General features: G+C 40.8%; 1 protein-coding gene across 1 annotated transcript in view; it reads right to left on the bottom strand.

Annotated features, from left to right (window-relative positions):
* The window catches only part of znf280d (zinc finger protein 280D), a 72,964-nt gene that overhangs the window by 18,486 nt on the left and 28,790 nt on the right, over window positions 1-25,688 (bottom strand). Inside the window, exons 7-11 of the mRNA XM_055661247.1 lie at window positions 21,107-21,286; window positions 17,354-17,454; window positions 16,853-17,073; window positions 3,409-3,566; window positions 2,970-3,070 (exon numbers count right to left, since the gene is read on the bottom strand). Of these exons, the coding sequence (XP_055517222.1) occupies window positions 2,970-3,070; window positions 3,409-3,566; window positions 16,853-17,073; window positions 17,354-17,454; window positions 21,107-21,286 (761 nt within the window). The remainder of the gene's footprint in view (window positions 1-2,969; window positions 3,071-3,408; window positions 3,567-16,852; window positions 17,074-17,353; window positions 17,455-21,106; window positions 21,287-25,688) is intronic.

The following is a 25,688-nucleotide window of genomic DNA, read 5'->3' as shown; positions in this document are numbered from 1 at the left end:
ATGTTCATGACAGGGTAAAGAAATGAATTTCAAAGCTTTTATAGAATTATGCAGCACCGAAACATGCCATTCAGCCCAACTCGACCATGCCGACCAAGATGCCCGATCTAAGCAGGTGCCATTTCCCTCGCATCCCGTTTGGCATACAGTGCCCTTCATAATGTTTGGGACAAAGACACATCATTTAGTTAATTACCTCTGTACTCCACAATTTGAGTAGAATAGAATAACATCTAATAGAAAAACATCTGGTTAAATGTGGCTAAAGTACACATTGTCTGATTTTAAAAAGGCCATTTTTACACATTTTGGTTTCACCATTTAGAAATTACAGCAGTGTTTATACATAGGCCCCACATTTCAGGGCAGCATAATGTTTGGAACATAGCAATGTCATGTAAATGAAATTAGTCATGTTTAGTATTTTGTTGCATATCCTTTGCATTCAAAGACTGCTTGATGTCTGCGATTCATGGACATCACCATGCTGGGTGTCTTCTCTGGTGATGCTCTGCCAGGCCTGTATTGCAGCCATCTCTAGCTTATGCTTGTTTTTGGGGGCTAGTCCCCTTCAGTTTTCTCTTCAGCATTTCAGTCATGCTCAATTGGGTTCAAATCGGGGATTGACTTGGCCACTCAAGAATTGATAATTTTTTAGCTTTGAAAAACTCCTTTGTTGCTTTAGAAGTATGTTTGGGATCATCGTCTTGCTATAGAATGAACTGCCGGCCAATGAGTTTTGAGGAATTTGTTTGAACTTGAGCAGATAGGATGTGTCTATACACTTCGGAACTCATTATGCTACCAACATCAGCAGCTGTATCATCAATGAAGGTAAGTGAGCCAGTACCTTCAGCAGCCACACATTGAATTGAATTGAATTTCCTTTATTGTCATTCAGACCTTACGGTCTGAACGAAATTTCGTGCCTGCAGTCATACATACAATGATACAATAATAAACACAAATTAACATCCACAAATTAACATGCCCAGGCCATAACACCCCCGCTACCGTGTTTCACAGATGAGGTGGTATGCTTTGGATCTTGGGCAGTTCCTTCTCTCCTCCATAATCTTGCCATCACTCTGATATGTTAATCTTCATCTCACCCGTCCACAAGACCTTTTTCCGGAACTGTTGCCCTTTTAAGTGCTTCTTGGCAAACTGTAACCTGGACATCCGATTTTCGCAGCTATCCAGTGGTTTGCATCTTGCAGTGCGGCCTAGTCATTTCTGTTCATTAAGTCTTCTGCGGGCAGTGGTCATTTGACAAATCCACACCTGACTCCTGAAGAGTGTTTCTGATCTGTCGGACAGGTGTTTGGGGATTTGTCTTTATTATAGAGAAAATTCTTCCGTCATCAGCTGTGGAGGTCTTCCTTGGTCTGTCAGTCCCTTTGCTATTAGTAAGCTCAAGAGTGCTCTCTTTCTTCTTAATGATGTTTCAAACAGTTGATTTTGATATGACTACGGTTTGGCTGATGTCTCTTACAGTTTTATTCGTGTTTCTCAGTCTCATAATGGCTTCTTTGACTTTCATTGGCACAACTTTGGTCCTCATATTGATGAACAACATTAAACGTTTCCAAAGGTGATGAAAAGACTGAAGGAAAGATTAGGTGCTGAGATCTCTTATACTTGCATTAGGAGGCATTTAAACACGCCTGAGCAATTACACCACCTGTGAAGCCATGTGTCCCAAACATTATGGTGCCCTGATATGGGGGAACTATGTATAAACACAGCTGTAATTTCTACATGGTGAAACCAAAATGTATAAAAATATCCATTTAAAAATCTGACAATGTGCACTTAAACAACATGTGATTTTTTTTATGTTACAAATTTCAAATTGTGGAGTACAGAGGCAAATAAATAAATGATGGGTCTTTGTTCCAAACATTATGGAGGGCACTATATATCCCTCTAAACCTTTCCTATCCACCTACCAGTTTAAGTGTATTTTAAATGCTGTTATGGTGTCTGCCTCAACTACCTCCACGGGCCACTCGTTCCATATACCCACTGAATTGCCCTTTGGTTTTGTATTTAATCTTTGCCCTCACACCTTCAGCATAAGTCCTCCTGTTTTTGATTCCCCCACCCTGGGTGAAAGACTGTGCACTAACCCTATCTATTCCCTTCACGATTTTATACACCTTTGTAAGATCACTTCGCAGTCTCTTGAATTCCAAGGAATACAGGCCCAACCTCTCCCTGTAGCTCAGCTCTTCAAGTTCTGGCAGCATCCTTATAAATCTTCACTGCACTCTTTCCAACTTAATGACATCCTTATTAAACTCCATTAACCATTCCTCAGCCTACTTGCCTAGCTGTTCCAAGAGCGTGCAGTAATTTTTGATAACCATTTTCACTGTCTACAATATCATCCACTTTGGTGTCATCTGCGAACTTACTAATCATGCCTTGCACAGTCTCATCCAAATTGTTACTACGAACCGCAAGCAGCAATGGCCAATATTTCTTGCACATATGATTTCTAGTAATTGGAGAAATCACAGGGTGGATAGGATTAATTTCATTTTTTACTTGAGGATTCAATAATCCTTGATGAAATGATTGTGTAGGTGTCAACAAAATCAGTTAAGAAGAAGAAAAAAAAAGAGAGAGAGAGAGAGAGAATATGAAATGTGGAGAGAGAGAGAGAATGAAATGAGGAAGAAATAAAGGAAGAAGGGACAGACAGGTAGACTACATCAACCTGGACCAAGAAAGGGATCTGAAGATCGTTTATAACTCCTGAGCATGATTCTAAGAGTTGGAGCTATGATATGCAAAACACTTATAACAGCTTGCCTATTAGAATTTTGCTTAAAACATAAATTTGCTTTTTATTCATTGAAGTGCACTCAGCTGAATATTAACTGTTATTCCTGAATTAAGGCATAACTCATCACTTCTAAACAAAAACCTTTAAAAAAAGATTTTCAAATTGCACAAATTACCTGACAAACATATGGCATTTCCCCTGGTTTATGATTGTCTTTCATATGCTGTAGAAGGACTTGCTCAGATTCGTAGGATAACTCGCAAATTTTACAAATTGCTAGAAAGCAACCAAAGAACAAATTACATCTTCTCTACATTTGATACTGCAGATACCTTGAATCTTATGAACTTCAATACAATAAGGAAAAATAGAACATGATGCAACTTGAACAAACAAGCGTAACTATTTTTTTAATTATGATGTGGCCACTTAAGCAAGATCAAGGCACCCTCCCTGAGGCACAGGCAGAAGTCTTATTGGTATTCTACGTGGCTGAAAGCAACAAACAATTCTAAATATAAAATATATTTTGCATTTTAATCAAATTAATAAGAAAAAACAGATGTCAAGTAATTTTACTATTTTAAACCTACGAAAGGCAACTAAAAACGTACTTGTTGACTCGTAGGGACAGTGAGCTGTTTCAATGTGGCATTGTAACTGGAAAGGTGTGGGGAACTGACGATGGCAATGCTGACAGGTGGTGTGGCTTTCCCAGCTCTCACTACTTTGCTTCTCCAGATCCATATGATGCTTCATGTGGTTCATAAATCTAGCAAAGATGAAGCAGTAACTGAAATACTTATGCAGCACTTAACATTTCTGTGTCATATATGAACGTAAATCTAGACAGTTGTTCTAACTTTGCAAAATGCACACAATGAAAAAATGTTGATAAAATGCACAAAATCAAGTACTTTAATGAATTTATAATCTTTGTTCATAACTACAAACTTAAGAGACTGTCATCTTAACATGGATAAAATGGTTCTGTCCAGTGTGTCTGCCCATAATGTTAACTCTTAATAGTCCTCAGTGCTGAATTTACTAATTAGGTTATCTTGCAAAATTTATGTGGACCAGATGCACATTAAATAAAGAGAATTGTATAATGATGAATAATGATCCATAGTTGCAAGAATCTGGTTCAGCAACTTTTTGATATTTACTTGAATGGGATTATGAAGCCAGGGTGGGGTAATTTTGGTTGTGAAATGCAGCATTGCAACTCCACAATTTGTTTTCCCCAATAAATCCAGATTCCCAACCTGAAAACCAATTTGTCAAGCTTGGCTGTCTGCTAGACAAGAAATACCCCAGAAGATGATGTGAGATTGGAGCAGAAATTGCATTATTTATTTGGGAGTGGATGAAGGAGCTCAATGTAATTTAGATATGCAAATGCAATTATGGTTGCTGGGGACAACAGGTTTGTTTGGCAGGACTGGGGAAAACAATATGCTTGCTCCAAATTTAAAAACAGTATTTCATAAACACCTCTTTCACAACACTGGCCCTGCCCTTTCACTGTGGATTTCTCAAACTGTAGTTTAGAAGGTTGAGGGGGAACTTTATTGAGACTTACAGAATAACAAAAGGCATATAGATGTGGAAAGGATGTTTTTACTGGTGGGAGAGTCTAGGACCAGGGGTCATAGCCTCAGAATTAAAGGGCGCTCTTTTAGAAAGGAGGTGAGGAGGAACTTTTTAGTCAGAAGGTAGTTAATCTGTGGAACTCATTGCCAAAGAGGTCTGTGGAGGCCAAGTCAGTGGATAGAGTATGGGCAAATTCTTGATTAGAACGGGTGTGAAGGGTTAAGGGGAGAAGGCAGGAAAATGGGATTAGGATGTAGAGATCAGCCATGATTGAATGGTGTAGAGTCAATGGGCCAAATGGCCTTATTCTACCCATACAACTTGTGAATGTGAAATCTTCTGAGAAGTGCTAAGCTTTGAGCAGAAGAGTGGGAGAGTTTAAAGGAGATTTGCGAGGTAATTCTTTTACATAAAGAGTGGTAGGTGCCAGGGGAAGGATTGAGAGCGCACCATGACAGTCATATTTGAGACATTTAGCCAAATACATGGACAGGCAGGGAATTGAGAGATTTTGATCATGTGCAGGCAGATGTACATTTAAAATTGGCATCATGGGCTGAAGAGCCTGTTCCAGTGTTCTAGTATACAGTGAACTCAGTATACTATGTTCTATGTAGAATACGAGAACATGGAAGGCCATTTAGTCCCAGAACCAAATCCACCAATCTGTGACTGTGAATACTTGCCATTTACACAGTCACCTCAAACCAACACATCTCACAGATTTAAAATTAATGATTGACCTTGTATTTCCTCTTAAATCTCTACCCTATCACCTTAAGTCTAAGCCTCCTAGTTTTAGAATCCTCAACACTGGAAATGGACTTTGAGCATTCACTTTATCCATACTCATCATGATGTTGTACACTTCAATACGGTTACCATTGAGCTTCCTAAAGTGCCATAATGTTTGGGATAAAGACCCATCATTTATTTATTTGCCCGTGTGCTCCACAATTTGAGATTTCTAATAGGGAAAAAAAATCACATGTGGTTAAAGTGCATATTGTCATATTTTATTAAAGGCCATTTTTATACATTTTGGTTTCACCATGTAGAAATTACAGCTGTGTTTATACATAGCCCCCCCGTTTCAGGGCACCATAATGTTTGGGACACATGGCTTCACAAGCGTTTGTCATTGCTCAGGTGTGTTTAATTGCCTCCTTAATGCAAGTATAGAGAGCTCTCAGCACCTAGTCTTTCCATCACCTTTGGAAACTTTGGGACGAAGATTGACTTATATCCGAGTGATGGCAAGATCAAAATATGGAGGAGAGAAGGAACTGCCCAAGATGCAAAGCATACCACCTCATCTGTGAAACACAGTGGTGGGGGTGTTATGGCCTAGGCATTTATGGCTGCTGAAGGTACTGGCTCATTTATCTTCATTGATGATACAACTGCTGATGGTAGTAGCATCATGAATTCTGAAATGTATAGACGCATCCTACCTGTGCAAGTTCAAACAAATGCCTCAAAACTCATTCTACAGCAAGACAATGATTCGAAACATATTTCTAAAGCAACAAAGGAGTTTTTCAAAGCTAATAATTGGTAAATTCTTGAGTGGTCGTCAATCGCCAAATCTGAACACAATTGAGCATGCCTTTTATATGCCGATGAGAAAACTGAAGGGGACTATTGCCCCAAAACAAGCATAAGTTAATTATTTAAGAAGGAACTGCAGATGCTGGAAAATCGAAGGTACACAAAAAAGCTGGAGTAACTCAGCGGGTGCAGCAGCATCTATGGAGCGAAGGGAAAAGGCAACGTTTCGGGCCGAAACCCTTCTTCAGACTGATCGGGGGTGGGGGGGCGGGGAGAAGAAAGGAAAAAGGAGGAGCCCGAAGGCTGGGGAATGGGAGGAGACAGCAGGAGGGCTGAGGAAGGGGAGGAGACAGCAAGGACTAACAAAATTGGGAGAATTCAATGTTCATGCCCCCAGGATGCAGACTTCCCAAGCGGAATATGAGGTGCTGTTCCTCCAATTTCCGATGATGCTCGCTCTGGCCATGGAGGAGACCCAGGACAGAGAGGTCGGATTCGGAGTGGGAGGGGGAGTTGAAGTGCTGAGCCACCGGGTGGTCAGGTAGGTTCTTGCGGAACGAGCGGAGATGTTCGGCGAAACAATCGGCCAACCTCCGCTTGATCTCACTGATATAGAACTGCTAACATCTAGAGCAGCGGATGCAATAGATGAGGTTGGAGGAGATGCAGGTAAACCTCTGTTGCACCTGGAACGACTGCTTGGGTCCTTGAATGAAGTCGAGGGGGGAGGTAAAGGGACAAGTGTTGCATTTCTTGCGGTTGCAAGGGAAAGAGCCCGGGGAGGGGGAAGTACGGGAAGGAAGGGAAGAATTGACAAGGGAGTTATGGAGGGAGCGGTCTTTGCGGAAGGCAGATATGGGGGGAGATGGGAAGATGTGGCGAGTGGTGGGGTCACGTTGGAGGTGGCGAAACTGACGGAGGATTACTTGTTGTATGTGACGGCTGGTGGGGTGAAAGGGGAGGACTAGGGGGACTCTGCCCTTGTTGCGGGTGGGGGGGGGGGGGGATGGGGAGAGAGAGCAGTGTTGCGGGGTATGGAAGAGACCCTGGTGCAAGCCTCATCTATGGTGGAGGAGGGGAACCCCCGTTCCCTGAAGAATGAGGACATTTCAGATGCCCTGGTGTGGGATGCGGCGTAAATTAAGCATAAGTTAATGATGGCTGCACTACTGCCCTGGCAGAGCATCACCAGAAAAGACACCCAGTAACTGGTGATGTCCATGAATCGCAGACTACAAGCAGTCATTGCATAAAAGGATATGCAACAAAATACTAAACATGACTACTTTCATTTACATGTCATTGCTGTGTTCCAAACATTATGGTGCCCTGAAATGGGTGGACTATGTATAAACACTGCTGTCATTTCTACATGGTGGAAACAAAATGTATAAAAATGGCCTTTATTAATTGCTGACAATGTGCACTTTAACCACATGTGATTTTTTCTATTACAAATCTCAAATTGTGGAGCACAGAGGCAAATAAATAAATGATGGGTCTTTGTCCCAAACATTATGGAGGGCCCTGTCTAAAAATGTCTCCAAGCCAATTTTCAATCCAATTGGCTCGTTCGTCTTCAATTCCATGCGATTTAACCTTCAAAGACAAGCCTACCAAGCAGGACCTTGGTTAAGCCTTACTAAAATCCACATAGGCAACGTTCACCAACCTGCCCTCATCAATTCTCTTGGTAACCTCTTCAAAAGACACAATTTCCCATAATCAGTTTGCATCTATGGAAATGCTGGTCGTTCCTATCTGTTAGAATCTTCTGCAAACACTTTTCCACCACTGACATCAGGCTCACTTCAAGCCTGCACTTCCCTGGCTTGACCTTGCTGCCCTTAAATAACCATATGAAATGAGCCGCACTCCAACCTTTCAAAACTTTTTCTTTGGGTAAAGTTTGAAATTTAAGTTTATTGCAATATATACCGTGTGTGCTAACCAGTCAGCAGAAAGACAATACATGATTACAATCGATCCACTCACAGTGTACAGATACATGACAACGTGGATCACTTTCAGAGCAAGATAACGTCCAGTAAATTCAGATTAAAGATAGTCCGAGGGTCTCCAACAACTGGCAATTTTCAAGTTGTTTATTCTTAATTTTTAGATTCAAGTAACTCAGAAAAGGGTTGGGATAATATTTCTATAGTTTTATTTTTTCCTTCCATTGTTTTTCTTAAATGACAGATTAACTGGCTATTTTCCAATTTAATGGAGTGATTTTATTATATTTCCTTGAAAACCCGAGGACAGAAAGCCCAGGACTGGTCACTTTTATGTGGTAAGGTCATGTCCCTGATTCAATTTAATTTTGCTTAGACTGCTCCAGTTATAAACATTGACACAAAGTAATTCCGCAATTTAAGACATTTTCTTTCACAGTACTTTATCACCATTACCCATTTTTTAAAGGCTCACATGATTCCTAGCCATTCTTTCTCCAATTACAGTTATAAAATAAAGTTGATTTTGATATCCTTTGCAAGATTTTTTTCATGTTTATTATTTCTTTCTATTTTGTCAGCTTTTCCAGTTCTCTGCAACTCTGCCACTTGCCAGGATTGATGTTAGTTTTGCTCTTTGCCCCAGTTTTACAGTCCGTTACCAGCCATCCATGGCTTCATCTATAATAATTGGAGCTCTTGCAACTTTAGGATAGAAACAAATTAAATGTTTTTTTCTAAAACAACCTATTGCTTTTCTCCTTTGGTCATGTCAATAAAGTAATTTGCCCTATTTACCGTGGCAGTTTAATGTGTTCTTCATTCTGTGGAAGAATTGTCTTAAACACAACTGGAATATGCGCAGCTGTTTCGGGCATTTCCATGTCTTGAACACCACGTTGAACTCAAACATAATATGAAAGCTTTTAGATAAACAATTGTACACCAATATGCTGTTAACTAAATCTGGCCTGTTACTCAAAAATAAAACTGATTGGGACTTTTTTTTGTTCTTCTGGAAATTCTGAACAGGAAACCACCTGCAATAATATTCCATACAAATTTTAAATTAAATTGAATTTTTACTTGATCATCCTTAAATTCTCCAAACTATATTATGAAAGAAATAGTTATACAATACCTGTTTGCGTGAATGTTTTTTTTGCTATTTTAATAATTATTTATTGAACGTTGATTGATTGAAAGGTACAGCAAGGAAACATGCCCTTCGAAAAATAGGTAAGGTACAGTGACCAGCCAATGAATAATTTTCAATCAGTCTCAAGCATCACCTTAATGCATGCTGAGTTAAATTGTGGAAAATAGACCATTTATCAAGTGCTTGATATGCCATATCATTTGCAACTTTATATTGAAATGATAAGCTAATAACATTGATGCTGGTAACCATGAACATATCATATCACACCTTTTCCAAAAATGGCAGACAAATGACCATAAGCAAAATGTGTGGAGTGGAAATGATAATAGTTGAATACTTACAAAAAAAATTATAGTCGTACAGATGAACTGCTTTCACATTCAATACTTTTCATACATAGAACTCACTAAAGTATTCATTAGCTTTCAGCTGCTCTTAAGACAAATCACTAACACAACTACGAAGGTCTCTGCTTTTAAGTGCATATAATAGTTTTAAATTCCGTCAATCACATATAGCGTTTGCATTATTTAAAAAAGCTCACCTCACCTTTAATAGACATGCAACATTTTATCATGCAGGCAATGCTCACAAAAGCCATGATCATATTTCATTTTTTACATTTGCTATTTCAGCTTTCTTTTAAGGATTCATATTCAAGGCAACTATGACCTTAACTGCCAGCAAGTGGCTGTGATACAAACGGGTTTGGCTGTTAAAACAGCTTACAAAAGCTTTTTTGCTGCATCTTACAGTAAAGTTATTCAATCACAAGAACAGTTCTTGCACAGTATAAAGTCCCAACTATTTTTCACCATGCTTTCCCAAAGGGAATACCAACAAAATCTGCTGATAACACCATCTCAGTCTGTTAAAAAAAAAAGGTAATGAAGATTGTGGAATATCGTACCATCTACTAAGAGTGAAGCACAATCAGTGATTAGTGATGTGCCAATAAATACTCAACAGATTTGGTTTTCTGAAGGTTTTGCGTTTTATTCCTCCAAGTGAAATAAGACTATTTCCTTTTTTTACACTGTACTATTTTTGTAGAACAATGCCAAAAAAATTAAAAGGGAAATATCCAAGCTAATTACGATAAAACTGAAACATACCTTTAACATTTTAGTTCACTCACATCATACACACACACACACACATAAATATATAATGGGGGAAAAAAGAACTCAGTTCCCATAGATAGAGGTCATAGAACAGAAATGGGTTCTTCGACCCACTACATCCATGCTTATTATTTTGCTCATCTGACCAATCTGTTTGAATGTGACTCTACCACTTCCACTAGAGCAAGTTCAAATATTTGCTGTGTAAAACAAAATTTGCCTCTAAATTTCTCTTTATAACTTATTCCTCTTAAATCTCGGTGCTCTTGTTTTTGATACCCCTACCATGTGAAAAGGATTTTGCCTAATTACCCAATCTGTGGCTTTCTCAAACTTAAATACTTTTTTAGTCACTCCTCAGCATCCTTTGCTCCAGCAAAAAATAAACCCAGACTATGCAATCTCTCCTCAAAACTAATGTCCTTCAATCCAGGCAAAAATCAGCTGTATCTCCTCTGCATGATTCCCAGCAGAATTAAATTCTTCCTAAAGTGTGGCAACCAGAACTACACACAAAAATCCAAATGTTGTCCAACCAACATTGTGTAGAGTTGCAACATAGTAACTTATTTCCTCCGCTCCATAGATGCTGCCTCACCCGTTGAGTTTCTCCAGCATTTTTGTCTACCTTCGATTTTCCAGCATCTGCAGTTCCTTCTTAAACATCTGAACTTCTAGTCTATGCCCTGATCTATGAAGGCAAGCATGTATTATCCCTTTTCCACTACCCTATCTACCTGTTAAATAAACATATATAAACATAATACATGTATTATGCACATGTATACATAAACATGTATTTATTTTAATGAATATAGAGACTATTATGTAATATTTTTACCAGTTTTTTTTTTAACTTCTCCATCAACCTACAATTCTGTGGGGATGACAAAAAGTTAAATATACTACCGGACTACCAAAGCAAGACGCAAAAAAAATCGAATTAAAAAGTAAAATTGCTGTAAATACCCATTAACATTAATCTGAAACATTAATACTGCTTTGCTCTCCACAAAGCAGACCTATTGAGCAATAACAGATTATGTTTTAATCTAACTATCCTGGGTTCATCCATCTGTCACTGTCATCTGGAAGTACAGGTGCACAACCTTTTATCCGAAGATCCAAATAACGAACACCTCCGAATAGCGGAAATTTTTTCAGTCCTTGAAAAAAGGTCCTTGAAAACGTTCACGGAGGGCGGCCCGCAGAGGTGACAGCGGAACCTCCGGTCGGTCCTCGAAGAAAGGGGAACTAAATCCCCATTCATAAAAGATAAGGTGAGCGTATATTGCGCGGGAGGGTTAATAATTGACAATATGCTGCTGTCTGCCCGCTGAGTTAAAAAGTTCCCACGGTAGACTCACGATACACAGTGTATCGTGAGTCTTGCGTGGGAACTTTTTAACTCAGCGGGCAGGGAGCAGCAGATTGTCGCTCCCTTCTGTTTCACCCCACCTACACCCCTCTGCTTCCCGGCCATGTGTGTGACCCCTTCCCTCCCCTCTCCAGCTCCCCGCCCATTGCACCGGCGTGGGGGCTTTGCACTGTCTTCACGTCGGCAATGCCAGTCACCGGAGACGTCAGGACCAACGGGACACCGACCCCCAGGCCCACTGCAAGCACGGAGATCCCAGAGACCCACAGCCAGCAGCAGCCCAGCCCTGTTCCAACTCCAGAGGAAAACTGCAAACTAGCGGGAGACATCGGGACCACCAGAAGCCGCTCCCCAATGGGCCGCTACGGCGACAAGTGGCAGTTCGCCCACAGCCCGAGCTGTGCCCCCTCATCGGGACACCGACCCCCAGGCCCACTGCAAGCACGGAGATCCCAGATCAGCAACTCCAGCCCCGCTCCAACTCCAGAGGGGCAGAAACTGATGGTGCTCAAGGTGCGTCTTGTTCTTGGGGTCGCGCAGCTTGGGCTGTGGCCGAACTGCCACTTGTCGCCGTAGCGGCCCATCGGGGAGCGGATTCCTCTGGAGTTGGGGGTGGGGGGGGAGGGGGAGTGTGGTATTCTGCTGTTTGATCGCCCCCTGCTATCCCAGGGACAGGGAGATGGGACATCCACCGAGGGCGGCCCGCAGAGGTGACAGTGGAACCTCCGGTCGGTCCTCGACGAAAGGGGAACTAAATCCCCATTCATAAAAGAGAAGGTGAGGGTACATTGCGTGGGAGAGTAGGAATTCCAAGACAAAGTTGAGTGAGCATTCACCGAGGGTGGTCCGCAGAGGTGACAGCGGAACCTCGGGTCGGTCCTGGAAGAAAGGGGAACTAAGTCACCTTCATAAAAGAGAAGTGGAGGGTATATTGCGCGGGAGGGTATATCGCCTACCTGGAAGAAACCAGACATTTTTTCCAGGATGTCGTCTGCACACCAAAGCTCATGTTTGGCGCCTCTGCTGCACACGGATATAAGAGTGTGAAAATGTCGCCTTAGGCCGCCTTAGGGCATGTAGCCCCGCTAGGGTGACATGAGTGCGGGAGGTGATTCAATGCTGCGGTCACATTTACAAATTCAGGAATTCATTCAACACACTGCATTTCATACAGACATTTATTCTGCAAGAAAAAACTACATTGAAGACTCAAACTCGCGACCGAGGAACTGCCGGGATCAAGGCGCAAACTCGCGACCTTGCAGATATGAGCCGGGCACTCTACCACCGAGCCAGCCATTAAAATCTACGCTAAAAAATTTCCATTCCGAAGACCGACAAATTCCAAATTACGAAAAGTGTCTGGTCCCAAGGCTGTCGGATAAAAGGTTGTGCACCTGTACTCAAAAATAATCCATGACAAAGCACTTTTGAAGACGTCCTGTGCACCATTCTGCAATAACAGACAAAATGGGAACAGATCCATGTTGAAAAACGTGGGCGTGCAAAAATCCACATTTGATCAACACTGGATTTCAACTGATTATACTAACCCTCTTTGATTTAAAGAAAACATTCTCTTGCCCACAACAGTTAATTACTGTGACGGTATGTTACAATTCAATTATTGTGAAGTGAAATGCAATAGAAAAGAGAATTAGTACCAAGTCACTAAAGTCCTTCACTACTGCACACCACTGAATAATTGCAAAATAAAACACAAACAAAGGTGTTGATTAATAATATATTAATTAAATAACCTGTGACACGATGTCCCAACAGCACAGTCAAAAATGAGCATTACAGAAATATCATTAAGTATGTTCCCAAAGGGGATATGTTAGCTTATGCTGTGTAAAAATATTAATTTGTATTTTGTTAGATATTTTTGGTTCCTTTCACAGGTTATTTTCTCAAAATGTATTTTTGCTTCTTAAAAAGATTGTCTGCCAAATTCATAAACTCATTTAATGAAATCAGCTTCTATAGTAACTTTCTGAAAAGGAAATTAATGCACATTCAAAATCACCCATTACTATCTGAGATTTTATTTTACTGATTTGGCTTTCCCCGCACCCCCACCAACTATCTGCCTTTCTTGGACAGTATTACCAGACTAACCACACAAACACTTGTCAATTGTGGCAAGGTTTGCATGCTATAACAGGCCGCATAGTGACGGTGGGTTGAATCACTGGTAACGATGCTTTTTTCCCTGATGAGCTCAGTGCATTCTGTGCTCATTTTGAACGGAAAACTAGCGGACGATGTCATCCATCCCAACATCTTCGGGTGTATCTATACACAGGGTCACAGATATCAGATCAGCCTTCCCAAGAGTGAATTCAGACAGGAATTGACCCCAAAGGAGCCCCTAGCCTTGCATCAGAACTTGCACACTTCAGCTGGTGGGAGTATTCATAGCTATCTTTAACCTTTCCCTACTCCAATCTGATATTCCCAACTGTTTCAAGAAGGCCACTATCATCCCAGTGCCAGAGGAATGCAAGGTTATGTGCCTCAATGACTGCTGCCTGGTGCTCTGACGTCTACCATCCTGAAGTGCTTCATGAGGCTGCAGATGACATACAACTCCAGCCTCCCAAGCAGCCTAGATCCATTGTATTGCCTATCACCAAAACAGTACTATCCCTGGCCCGACACTAATCACTGGAGCATCTGGCTAGCAAGGCCACCTACATCACACAATTTATTGACTATGGTTCTGGCTTCAACACCATAATTCCAGCCAAACATATCTCCAAATCCTGGGACATAGGACTCAGCTGCACCATCTGCAACTAGATCCTTGACTTCCTGACCTGCAGTCTCCAATCAGCAAGGATAGGTCACATCACATTCTCCACAATCTTCAAAATTAGTCTCCCACAAGGTTGTATAGATACCCCTTACTATACTCCATATACATTCACCATTGGCTGAATTCAACACCATCTACAAGTTGAGTAGGAAGGAACTGCAGATGCTGGTTTAACTCGAAGATAGACACAAAATGCTGGAGTAACTCGTATAGCAATTGTTCTGCCTGAGGTGGCAATAAATTAGAGAACATTGTGAATGCTACGCAGTCCATCACACAAACCAGCCTCGCCTCCATTTACAATTCCTGCCGGCTAAGGAAAGAAGCCAACATAATCTCCTTCCATCATGGCCATACTCTCTTCTCTCCTTTCTTGTCAGGCAGTAGATACAAAATGTTTGAAACACATATTTCCAGACTCAAGAACAGCTTCTTTCTTGTTGTAATCAAGTCCTCTCACACTCTAAGATGAATTGAAAATACAATCCAACCTACCTGGCTCCAGCTTTTTTTTTTTTTTTTTTTTTTTTAAACTTTCTCTGCAGTTGTAACAAAATATACTGCATTCTGTGTTTTTATGCTCTTTCGCACTACCACGATGATCTGACTGGACAGAACACCAAACAAAAATGTTCACTGTACGTGTGATAATAAAGCTAAATCTTAGCCAAACATCTTCCACAGACAAATGCAATGTTAGCGGTCCGTATACAATATCCACTATTTAAAACTGCACTCTCAAAGCAAAATGCATAGATGACATTATAAAACATAAGCCTCGAAACTGAATTAAAAAAATATTTTAACTGTTTTTAAATGCATAAATTATACATAAGATATGTTATGTGCATATTTTGAAGTGTTCATCTCCATTTCTTGCAGAAGGCAAATTGGAAAATTGGACTGAATAGTTTCTCTTGTGATCCGCCCTGACATAGATATTATTTCCTGGTCCTATTTTGTTTATGTGATTATGTCATCATTGCAAGCGCTGTACACTTGCCGGTCACGGTCACACCTGCAACCTTCACTCACAGTAAAACATGAAGCAAATCACACAAAAAGTCCACATCCATACACAATTTTAATGACTCCTGTTGGGACCTTTGTTCGATTGCCACTGAGTCCTCCATATTGATTTCCATGAGCTGCCCTTTTGCCGACAAACACCACTAATAAAGATCACGACATCTGTGCATGTCAGTCCAAGCTACTGTGATATATGACTCTGATGATCATTGTGGCAATAGTGATGCAGCTCATCACATACCAACGTTTAATCCCCATCCCCCTACATCTTTCCTACTCTTCCTGTATGTCAACTTATGAGCAATCAGGTTACCCGAGTGAGGCTGACCCGCTTCTCAGCACACAGTGTTTAAATTAGACTCCTACTGCCCTTTGTAATGCATAAATCAGGTTCTATCCCTTATAAATGGAAACAAACTACAACATGTGATAATAATGCAATGATTCCTAATTAGGCAATAACCCCCAAAGTAACAGGTAAAATCTACAATATTGAAAAACAAAGACAATATTGTTTTCTGTATAAAACAAAAAACAATGATAACCAGTGTTTTTCCAGTTTCTACTGGAAAATAGTGAAAGATTCTAGCCCAGTCATTCAAATCTGGTTTTATTTTCCGGTATCAAAAGCATCAAATCAGAATCTTGCAGTTGCATTAATGATTTCCTTTCACTAGGATTTTCAAATGATTTAATACAATTGGATGAAACCTTTCTCCCAAAATATAAGCAATAATGCAGGCATAGTTTCAAATGTCGAAATGGTCCCTTCATGCAGCAATTCCATGAAAGAACCTGTAATGCCTGTAAGAACCAGACACACCAACAATCCTCTAATATAACTGATCAATCACTTTTAGTAAATTAATGAAGGTAGGGTGGATATGAAAATACGCACATGGGTCCTTGCCATGAATAAAAAACAAATAAGAGCTACAATCAATCACAAGATGGTAAACAGTACATAATATATATAGCATGAATTATTGTCATAAGATACAGAATAATATTTCCCATCTTAACTTATAAATCTGAGTTTGCTGTCAGTCATATGGAAGCACCAAGTAGAATGAGAATCAATTCATGCTATTCTCACCTAGCCTTCTTCAGAGCAGCATAGATGAGACTTAAAACAACAATAGCTAACAGCCGGCGTAAGACCAATAGCAAAAAGGGAATCTTGGACAAAGTAATTCAAATATTTAATATTATTATCCTTTATCTCATTCTCAAGCCAATTTGGAAGATGCTGTGTAATTGCAGAGCATCTAATTGAAAAAAATAAATATAAAGAATTTAAATTAATTGTAGATTAACTGGATAATTAAAGTTATAACAACTGGTTAAACAAACTGTCATTTTGAACAACATGCTGTTTTAGAAATATGTGACAAGCTGTATATTTGACTAATTAATTTATACAAAACACATTATAGTACCTTATATTACTTTTAAGAATCTTCAGACAGCTGTAGCACTTGAAAGTTGTATTTGTCTTCTTATCTTTCTGATTTAGGTGGGCATCGCCATCATCTTTTCCATAATAAAAGTCATTGACCAACATTATAAGTTTCCCTTTTTCAATTTCTAAAACCTTAGTTGGAGTCTTCTCAGCTGATGATACAGTGCAGTAGCTGGATACCAGATCTGGACAGCAAAACTCAACAGATACAAAATAGTGGCATCATTCATCAGTAGTTATAAGATAAATATATTTAGATATGATCATTGTATTTCATTTCTTGTACACGGCATACATTAAAACTAACTTATGCCAATAGGACAAGATAATGGTTGTCCTGATTATTACTTATTCAGAATGGCTTTATCAAAACAATAGGGTATAGAAGCTAAATATGTTTCAATTATTTGCAGTCAACCTCAAGTTAAAGATTACATGCTCTTCTTATTCAAATGAATAATTAAAATAATATACTTACAACCATATGATGTCGTAAAGAATCCAAGACATTGAAGTGAATGTTGCATTTTGGACAAGCTCTTGGGACCGGTACACCATTTTTAATATTACTTGGTGATCCTGCCAAAATAAAGTAGTATTGAAACAACAAATAAATTGTTCAGCTTAATCAAATCCCTAATAGTTTAAGCAGTAGAGTTGAACCTACATATTTTACAAAAATCATTAACTTTCACAATTATTCAAAAAGAATTTTCAATTCAATGCACAGTCCATTGGCATTATTTTCCTACTACTAAACCCACGTTTATTTTTCAACAACTAAACCCAAATTTTATCATGTAGTCATAAATGTCACTTTATTTTGCTGTCATCCTTGTGCATTATTTGTTGCTGGAGTTTAAATTATAAAATATACATACAATTGCTTACCAACATCAAAATGTAACTGTATTACAGCAGCACACAGAAATGAAGATTTGAGAAAATATAACTAACAGAAATAAAGATCATAAAACAATACAAGCTTAACTGTGTTACAGTGGTTAGCTCACAGTGAACATTGGTTCGATATTGCTGACAGAGTGAAGGATATGCCAGTCATGACAATCCAGATTGTGGTACATTTCTGGCTCTGATAACGACCCAGTGTCCCCATGGTTGCTCAGTTGTGAGTTGTGAGATCTACACAATTTACAGTGCCCTCCATAATGTTTGGGCCAAACACCCATCATTTATTTACCACTGTACTCCACAATTTGAGATTTGTAATTTTAAAAAATCACATGTCGTTAAAGTGCACATTGTCAGATTTTAATAAAGGCCGTTTTTATACATTTTGGTTTCACCATGTAGAAATTACAGCTGTGTTTATACATAGTGATTTCAGACCGCCATAATGTTTGGGACACATGGCTTCACGGGAGACTGTAATTACTCATGTGTGTTTAGTTGCCTCCTTAATGCAGGTATAAGAGAGCTCTCAGCACCGAGACTTTCCTCCAATCTTTCCATCACCTTTGAAAACTTTTATTGCTGTTTATCAACATGAGGACCAAAGTTGTGCCAATGAAAGTCAAAAAAGCCATTACGAGACTGAGAAACAAGAATAAAACTGTTAGAGACATCAGCCAAAACCTTAGGCTTACCAAAATGAACTGTTTGGAACATCATTAAGAAGAAAGAGATCATTGGTGAGCTTACTAATCGCAAAGACCTCCACAACTTATGACAGAAGAATTCTCTCTATAATAAAGACAAATTCCCAAACACCTGTCCGACAGATCAGAAACGCTCTTCGGGAGTCAAGTGTGGATTTGTCAATGACCACTGTCGGCAGAAGACTTCATGAACAGAAATACAGAGGGTACACTGCAAGATACAAACCACTGGTTAGCCACAAAAATAGGATGGTCAGGTTACAGTTTGCCAAGAAGTACTTAAAAGAGTAACCACAGTTCTGGAAAAATGGTTTGTGGACAGATGGGACGAAGATTAACTTATATCAGAGTGATGGCAAGAGCAAAATATGGAGGAGAGAAGGAACTGCCCAAGATGCAAAGCATACCACCTCATCTGTGAAACACGGTGGTGGGGGTGTTATGGCCTGCGCATGTATGGCTGCTGAAGGTATTGGCCCATTTATCTTACATAGAAACATAGAAAATAGGTGCAGGAGTAGGCCATTCGGCCCTTCGAGCCTGCACCGCCATTCAATATGATTATGGCTGATCATCTAACTCAGTAACCTGTACCTGCCTTCCCCCCTGATCCCTTTAGCCACAAGGGCCACATCTAGCTACCTCTTAAATATAGCCAATGAACGTGCCTCAACTACCTTCTTTGGCAGAGAATTCCAGAGATTCACCACTCTCTGTGAAAAATGTTTTCCTCATCTCGGTCCTAAAAGATTTCCCCCTTATCCTTAAACTGACCCCTTGTTCTGGACCTCCCCAACATCGGGAACAATCTTCCTGCATCTAGCATGTCCAACCCCTTAAGAAATTTGTAAGTTTCTATAAGATGCCCCCTCAATCTTCTAAATTCTAGCGAGTGCAAATCCAGTCTTTCTTCATATGAAAGTCCTGACACCCCAGGAATCAGTCAGGTGAACCTTCTCTGTACTCCCTCTATGGCAAGAATGTTTTTCCTCAGATTAGGAGACCAAAACTGTACACAATACTCCAGGTGTGGTCTCACCAAGACCCTGTACAACTGCAGTAGAACCTCCCTGCTCCTATACTCAAATCCTTTTGCTATGAATGCTAACATACCATTCATCTTCTTCACTGCCTGCTGCACCTGCATGCCTACTTTTAATGACTGGTGTACCATGACACCCAGGTCTCGTTGCATCTCCCCCTTTCCTAATCGGCCACCATTCAGATAATAGTCTACTCTCCTGTTTTTGCCACCAAAGTGGATAACCTCACATTTATCCACATTATACTGCATCTGCCATGCATTTGCCCACTCACTCAACCTATCCAAGTCGCCTTGCAGCCTCCTAGCATCCTCCACACAGCTAACACTGCCCCCCAGCTTCGTGTCATCCGCAAACTTGGAGATGTTGCATTCAATTCCCTCGTCCAAATCATTAATATATATCGTAAATAGCTGGGGTCGCAGCACTGAGCCTTGCGGTACCCCACTAGTCACTGCCTGCCATTGTGAAAAGGACCCGTTTACTCCTACTCTTTGCTTCCTGTCTGCCAGCCAGTTCTCTATCCACATCAATACTGAACCCCCAATACCGTGTACCGTACCTTACTTCATTGATGATACAACTGCTGATGGTAGTAGCACAATGAATTCAGAAGTTTATAGACACATCCTATCTGCTCAAGTTCAAACAAATGCCTCAAACTCATTGGTCGGTGGTTCATTTTACAGCAAGACAATTATCCCAAACATACTGCTAAAGCACAAAGGAGTTTCTCAAAGCTAAAAAATGGTAAATTCTTGAGTGGCCAAGTCAATCACCCGATCAGAACCCAATTGAGCATGCCTTTTATATGCTGAAGAGAAAATTGGAGGGGACTAGTCCTCAAAACAAGCATAAGCTAAAGATGGCTGTAATACAGGTCTGGCAGAGCATCATCAGAGAAGACACCCAGCAACTGGTGATGTCCATGAATCGCAGACTTCAAGTAGTCATTGCATGCAAAGGATATGCAACAAAATACTAAACATGACTACTTTCATTTAAATGACATTGTTGTGTCGCAATCATTATGGTGCCCTGAAATGGTGGAACAATGTATAAACACAGCTGTAATTTCTATATGGTGAAACCAAAATGTGTAAAAATGGCCTTCATTAAAATCTGACAATGTCCACTTTAACCACATGTGATATTTTTTCCATTACAAATCTCAAATTGCGGAGTATAGAGGCAAATAAATAATGGGCCTTTGGCCTAAACATTATGGAGGGCGTTGTAGTAGATTTAACAGAACCATATGGAGTTTTTCTGGATGTAAAGATGGGACATTTTCAAGAGGAGTTTAAATCTGTTATTTCTACCAATCTACCATGAGCAACATGGAAAATTAAAGCGTTGGCTCTGATCAGTGGAATCGCTGCAACATGTCGAGGATGTAAGATCATCAGTCTATATTAACAGAACTGAAATTATTATTTAACAGTGGTGTAAATAACCACTGAAAGAAATAACTCCATCTCACTTCATCTGAAGTACTAATTCATTCTAAATTCAACAATGACAGTTGAACAGAAGATTTTCTTACGATGAAAAAAGACTAATATAAACCTTTTGATGTACTGGTATATGATGAGACCTTTGTGGGACATCCAGTTGAAGATGGTGATAAACTTGATGTTTTATTTCCAGATCCAGTTTCAATTTTTTTTGATTTCTTTGAACCGATATTGTTTATCTCACAGGCTGCTGGGCGCTTGTTGCTGACATTTGTGCTCTGGGCTGCACTTGCTGTGAGAAAGAAAATAAATAACTTTTAAAACATATTACATTAAAAATTAATTTAATTGGGTTTATACTGCAACTTTTTTTTTATCATTTTGATTTTTTAACAGCTGTAGCAAAGAATAAACTATCCAATGAAATGGTTCAGATACTGTCATATTTAGCAATCAATAAATTTGTTTGACCATTAAGGAAATTATAATCTAAACTAATTACATAAAGAAGAAAAAGTTATTACAAAGATTTTGAACTGATAAAAATGTGAAAACCGTTCAAGCTTGGTCTCTCAAATGGAACTCAGTACCTTGGAATTTTCTGATGGGACACTGCCTATAAACAGGATATCAACAATTTTGCAGTTGCTACCGTGTGTGGCAGTTTACTGTTTGGACAGTTAACAAAATAGAACAATGTTTAATGTAAATTTCAGTAGTAAAATTTGTGTAGAAAGGGACTTGCCAGCCACTCAAAGTCTGAAGAAGAGCCGTAATCTGAAATCTGTCTGCCCAGTTTGCAGCCGAGATGCTGCCTGACTCGCTGAGTTTCTCTATCAGTTTGTTTTTTACCTCTAATTATTCGGTATTACTTTTATTCTCCCCCCCAATAATACAAAAAAAAGCCATATAAAAATAGGAACAGATAGAATCTGATCAAAAGCTATACCAATTCTGGAACAACAGATATGTGCCTAAACTGTAGGGATGAGGACATGCTGTGTTTATTTAACAGAACAAATCTTGTACTCCAAGGTTAAATTAGATGGAAAACCTGTGGAAGCTAAGATTATTTTACCCAGAATTTATAAAACTGTAAAGGGACCCGTTTATAACGAATTTCGATTATAGCGGACGAACCTTCCAACTCCACCCCTGGCTCATAAGGTGCACCAGCGAGCCCTTCTTCACCCACCACACGGTCCAGTTCACGTGTTGTTGCGACAAACATTGTAGCCGCTGTGGACAGCGCTTTCTTCAGACTACCGGCAATGACATGATGCGCTTGGTCACTGTGGGATCCCTCCTCTCTCACCAGCTACCACATCTTTCTATTAGTCATCGCTTTGTCCACTCGGCCTCCCCCCACAACAGACCCTCCTTCACCGCCGGAGTTGCCGACATACTCCATCTTAAAAGATGTCAGCGACTCCATGGTAGAAGGCGGATGATGCTTCAGGGGTGTGGACAAATGACAGGTGAGAGGGGAAGGAGCCCCACGATGACCAAGCACGTCCTGTCGGTAGTGGCGGCCTGAAGAAAGCACATCCTGTCGGGGGGCTACAAGGTCGGCCGTAATAACAGTCGCGTCAACCGGTGAAGAAAGACTCACTGCTACAGACCAGTGGTATCGGTGCCTATTTTAAGGTGAAACAACATAAAGCGCTGGAGTAACTCAGCAGACTGAATCAGTCTGAAGGGTCCCAACATCACCTATCCATGTTCTCCAGAGATGCTACTTGACCCACTGAGTTACTCCAGCACTTTGTGTCCTTTTATGTATTAACCATCATCGCCAGTTCTTTCTTTCAACTCCATACAATAAGACCATACCCGGTTTTAGTGGACTATATGTAATAATGAACATCCTTCACCCCTCCATGGTCCATTATAACAAGGGTTTACTGAATTAAGGATAATCTGATTCAAAGTTTTCAATATTAATGGGAAAAGATTGGTAAATGGAGTCTAAGAATTGATGGGGGACATTAATAGAGGAACCAAGTCATTCATGTGTGAAGTCAGAGCAAACAGAAAATGTTAGAACTCTAAACTCCCTTCTGCAAAAGGAAATTGATGCTAGGTCAGTTGCTGATGATAAATCTTAGATTGGTGTATTTGTATTACCAAAGAGCTATGTGGGAAAGACAGGTAAATGATATTATGTCACAAATCAACTATGATCCTGCAATGGCAAACAGGGTTGATGGGGGGAGGGATTCATAGGACAAAGTCCTGCTCCTGGTCCAATGCTTGCTTCTGCTTTGCTGTGGTTTATTTAATATACTTCAGCCATATTTTTGTTCCTTGGTCTCCAAATCTTAATCCTTTCTACCCTTGTTTTACTAAATGTTTCATGCCAATCTTTCAAAGTTTATTTAACCTCTAACCCTTCAAACACTTCTTGCATATTCTAGAAATAGCCGTTTTTAAACAGTGGGTTTGATTGTTTTCAATTCCTTCACTGCCTGCTTCAGCACAACAGAATATAGTAGGCATGAATACAGAACAGAACAATGTGTCCATATACCATTATATAAATATATACACACCTGAATAAACAGATAAGGTGCAAATAAACAAATAATGGTCTATTAATGTTCAGAGTTTTGTTTGAGTTGAGTTAAATAGCCTGATGGCTGTGGGGAAGTAGCTATTTCTGAACCTGGACGTTGCAGTCTTCAGGCTCCTGAAACTTCTATCTGAAGGTAGCGGGGAGATGAGTGTGTGGCCAGGATGGTGTGGGTCCTTGATAATGCTGCCAGCCTTTTTGAGGCAGCGACTGCGATAGATCCCCTCGATGGTAGGGAGGTCAGAGCTGATGATGGACTGGGCAGTGTTTACTACTTTTTGTAGTCTTTTCCACTCCTGGGCATTCAAGTTGCCGAACCAAGCCACGATGCAACCAGTCAGCATGCTCTCTACTGTGCACCTGTAGAAGTTAGAGAGAGTCCTCCTTGACATACCGACTCTCCGTAATCTTCTCAGGAACTAGAGGCGCTGATGTGCTTTCTTTATAATTGCATCAGTGTTCTCGGACCAGGAGAGATCTTCAGAGATGTCCACGCCCAGGAATTTGAAGCTCTTGGCCCTTTCCACCATCGACCCGTTGATATAAATGGGACTGCGGGTCCCCATCCTACCCCTTCCAAAGTCCACAATCAGTTCCTTGGTTTTGCTGGTGTTGAGGGCCAGGTTATTGTGCTGGCACCATTTGGTCAGTCGGCCGATCTCTCTTCTATACTCTGACTCGTCCCCATCAGTGATACGTCCCACAACAGTGGATTCATCAGCGAACTTGATCATGGAGTTCGCACTATGATTGGCTACGCAGTCATGAGTATAGAGTGGGTACAGCAGGGGGCTGAGCATGCAGTTAGAGAGAGTCTGCAGACTCCAAACAGTCCTGGAGTTGTTCCTCTGCCTCCCCCGAACAGCTCTGTACAGCCCTCACTTCTGGGGGTGCGCTCTTCAATTGCTGCTTGTAGGCAGGAAGAAGCATGGTTGGTATGGTCGGATTTACCGAAGTGAGGGCGAGGGATAGAGCGATAGGCTTTCTTGATGGTGGTGTAGCAGTGGTCGAGGGTGTTTGGTCCTCTGGTGCAGCAGGAGACATGTTGGTGGAATTTAGGGAGCGATTTCGTAAGGTTTTCTTTATTGAAATCCCCAGCTATGGTGGCAAATGCCTCGGGGTAAGATGTCTGGTGTTTGTTGACCACGGTGTGCAGTTCCTCCAGTGCCAGACGGACGTCTGCCTGGGATGGGATGTAGACCGCGGTCAGAATGATGGAGGTGAATTCCCTCGGAAGGTAGAAGGGGGCGGCACTTTACCGCCAGATGTTCGAGGTGTGGAAAGTAGGAGCTAGATAGGACTGCCATGTCTGAGCACCACGCAGAGTTGACAATGAGGCTCTCTCTTTCCCAGATGCCTGCGTACGGTCCATACGGTGAATGGAGAACCCTTCAGGCTGGACTGCTGAGTCTGGGGAGCTGGGGGTGAGCCATGTCTCTGTGAAACAGAATACAGAGCATTCCCTCAGCTCCCTTTGATAATGCCCTTATGTCCTCCACTTTATTTTCTAGTGACTGTACATTGGCCAGTAGGATAATAGGAAGAAGGGGCCGAAATCCTCTCCGCTTTTGTCTGACCTGCAGCCTTGCCCGATGGCCACGTTTCCGTACTCCATGGAGCCCTCCTCGGTGTTTGAAGGTAGAGTACTTATGGGTCTCCGCATGATTGGGAATTCCCATACAGTCTGCATCTCCAGCTCCGTTGGTGCTGGGGGATCCAGGCCGACGGCCTCGATTCTGGACTCCTTGAAGGCCTCCCCTGTGTTTGCAGGTAAGGTTCTTACTGTACCTGCGCGCCTCCACGAGGTTGGGGATTCCCTTCTGATCGGTAGGAGAATCCCTTCTGACCGGTAAGGGAATCCCCGATCAGAAAGGAATCCCCAACCTCGCGGAGGCGCGCAGGTACAGTAAGAACCTTACCTGCTAACATCGGGAGTTCTCAGTAGCGCTAATGAATTTAAATGCGTTAGCAGCTCACTACTTACAGCGTTGATTTCAGTGGATTTTCTGATGCAGGTGAATTCATAAATGATGTGTCTTACTGTTTTTCTTTGTGCCGTTCGCAAAATGTCGCCGCAGGTAGGCGCCATCTCAGGATCACCATATCTCCTTATATATTCAGA

This window comes from Leucoraja erinacea, chromosome 33, assembly GCF_028641065.1.
Source record: "Leucoraja erinacea ecotype New England chromosome 33, Leri_hhj_1, whole genome shotgun sequence".
NCBI lineage: Eukaryota > Metazoa > Chordata > Chondrichthyes > Rajiformes > Rajidae > Leucoraja > Leucoraja erinaceus.
Note: the sequence above shows the minus strand (reverse complement) of the source record. Positions and strands in the feature narration are given on the sequence as shown.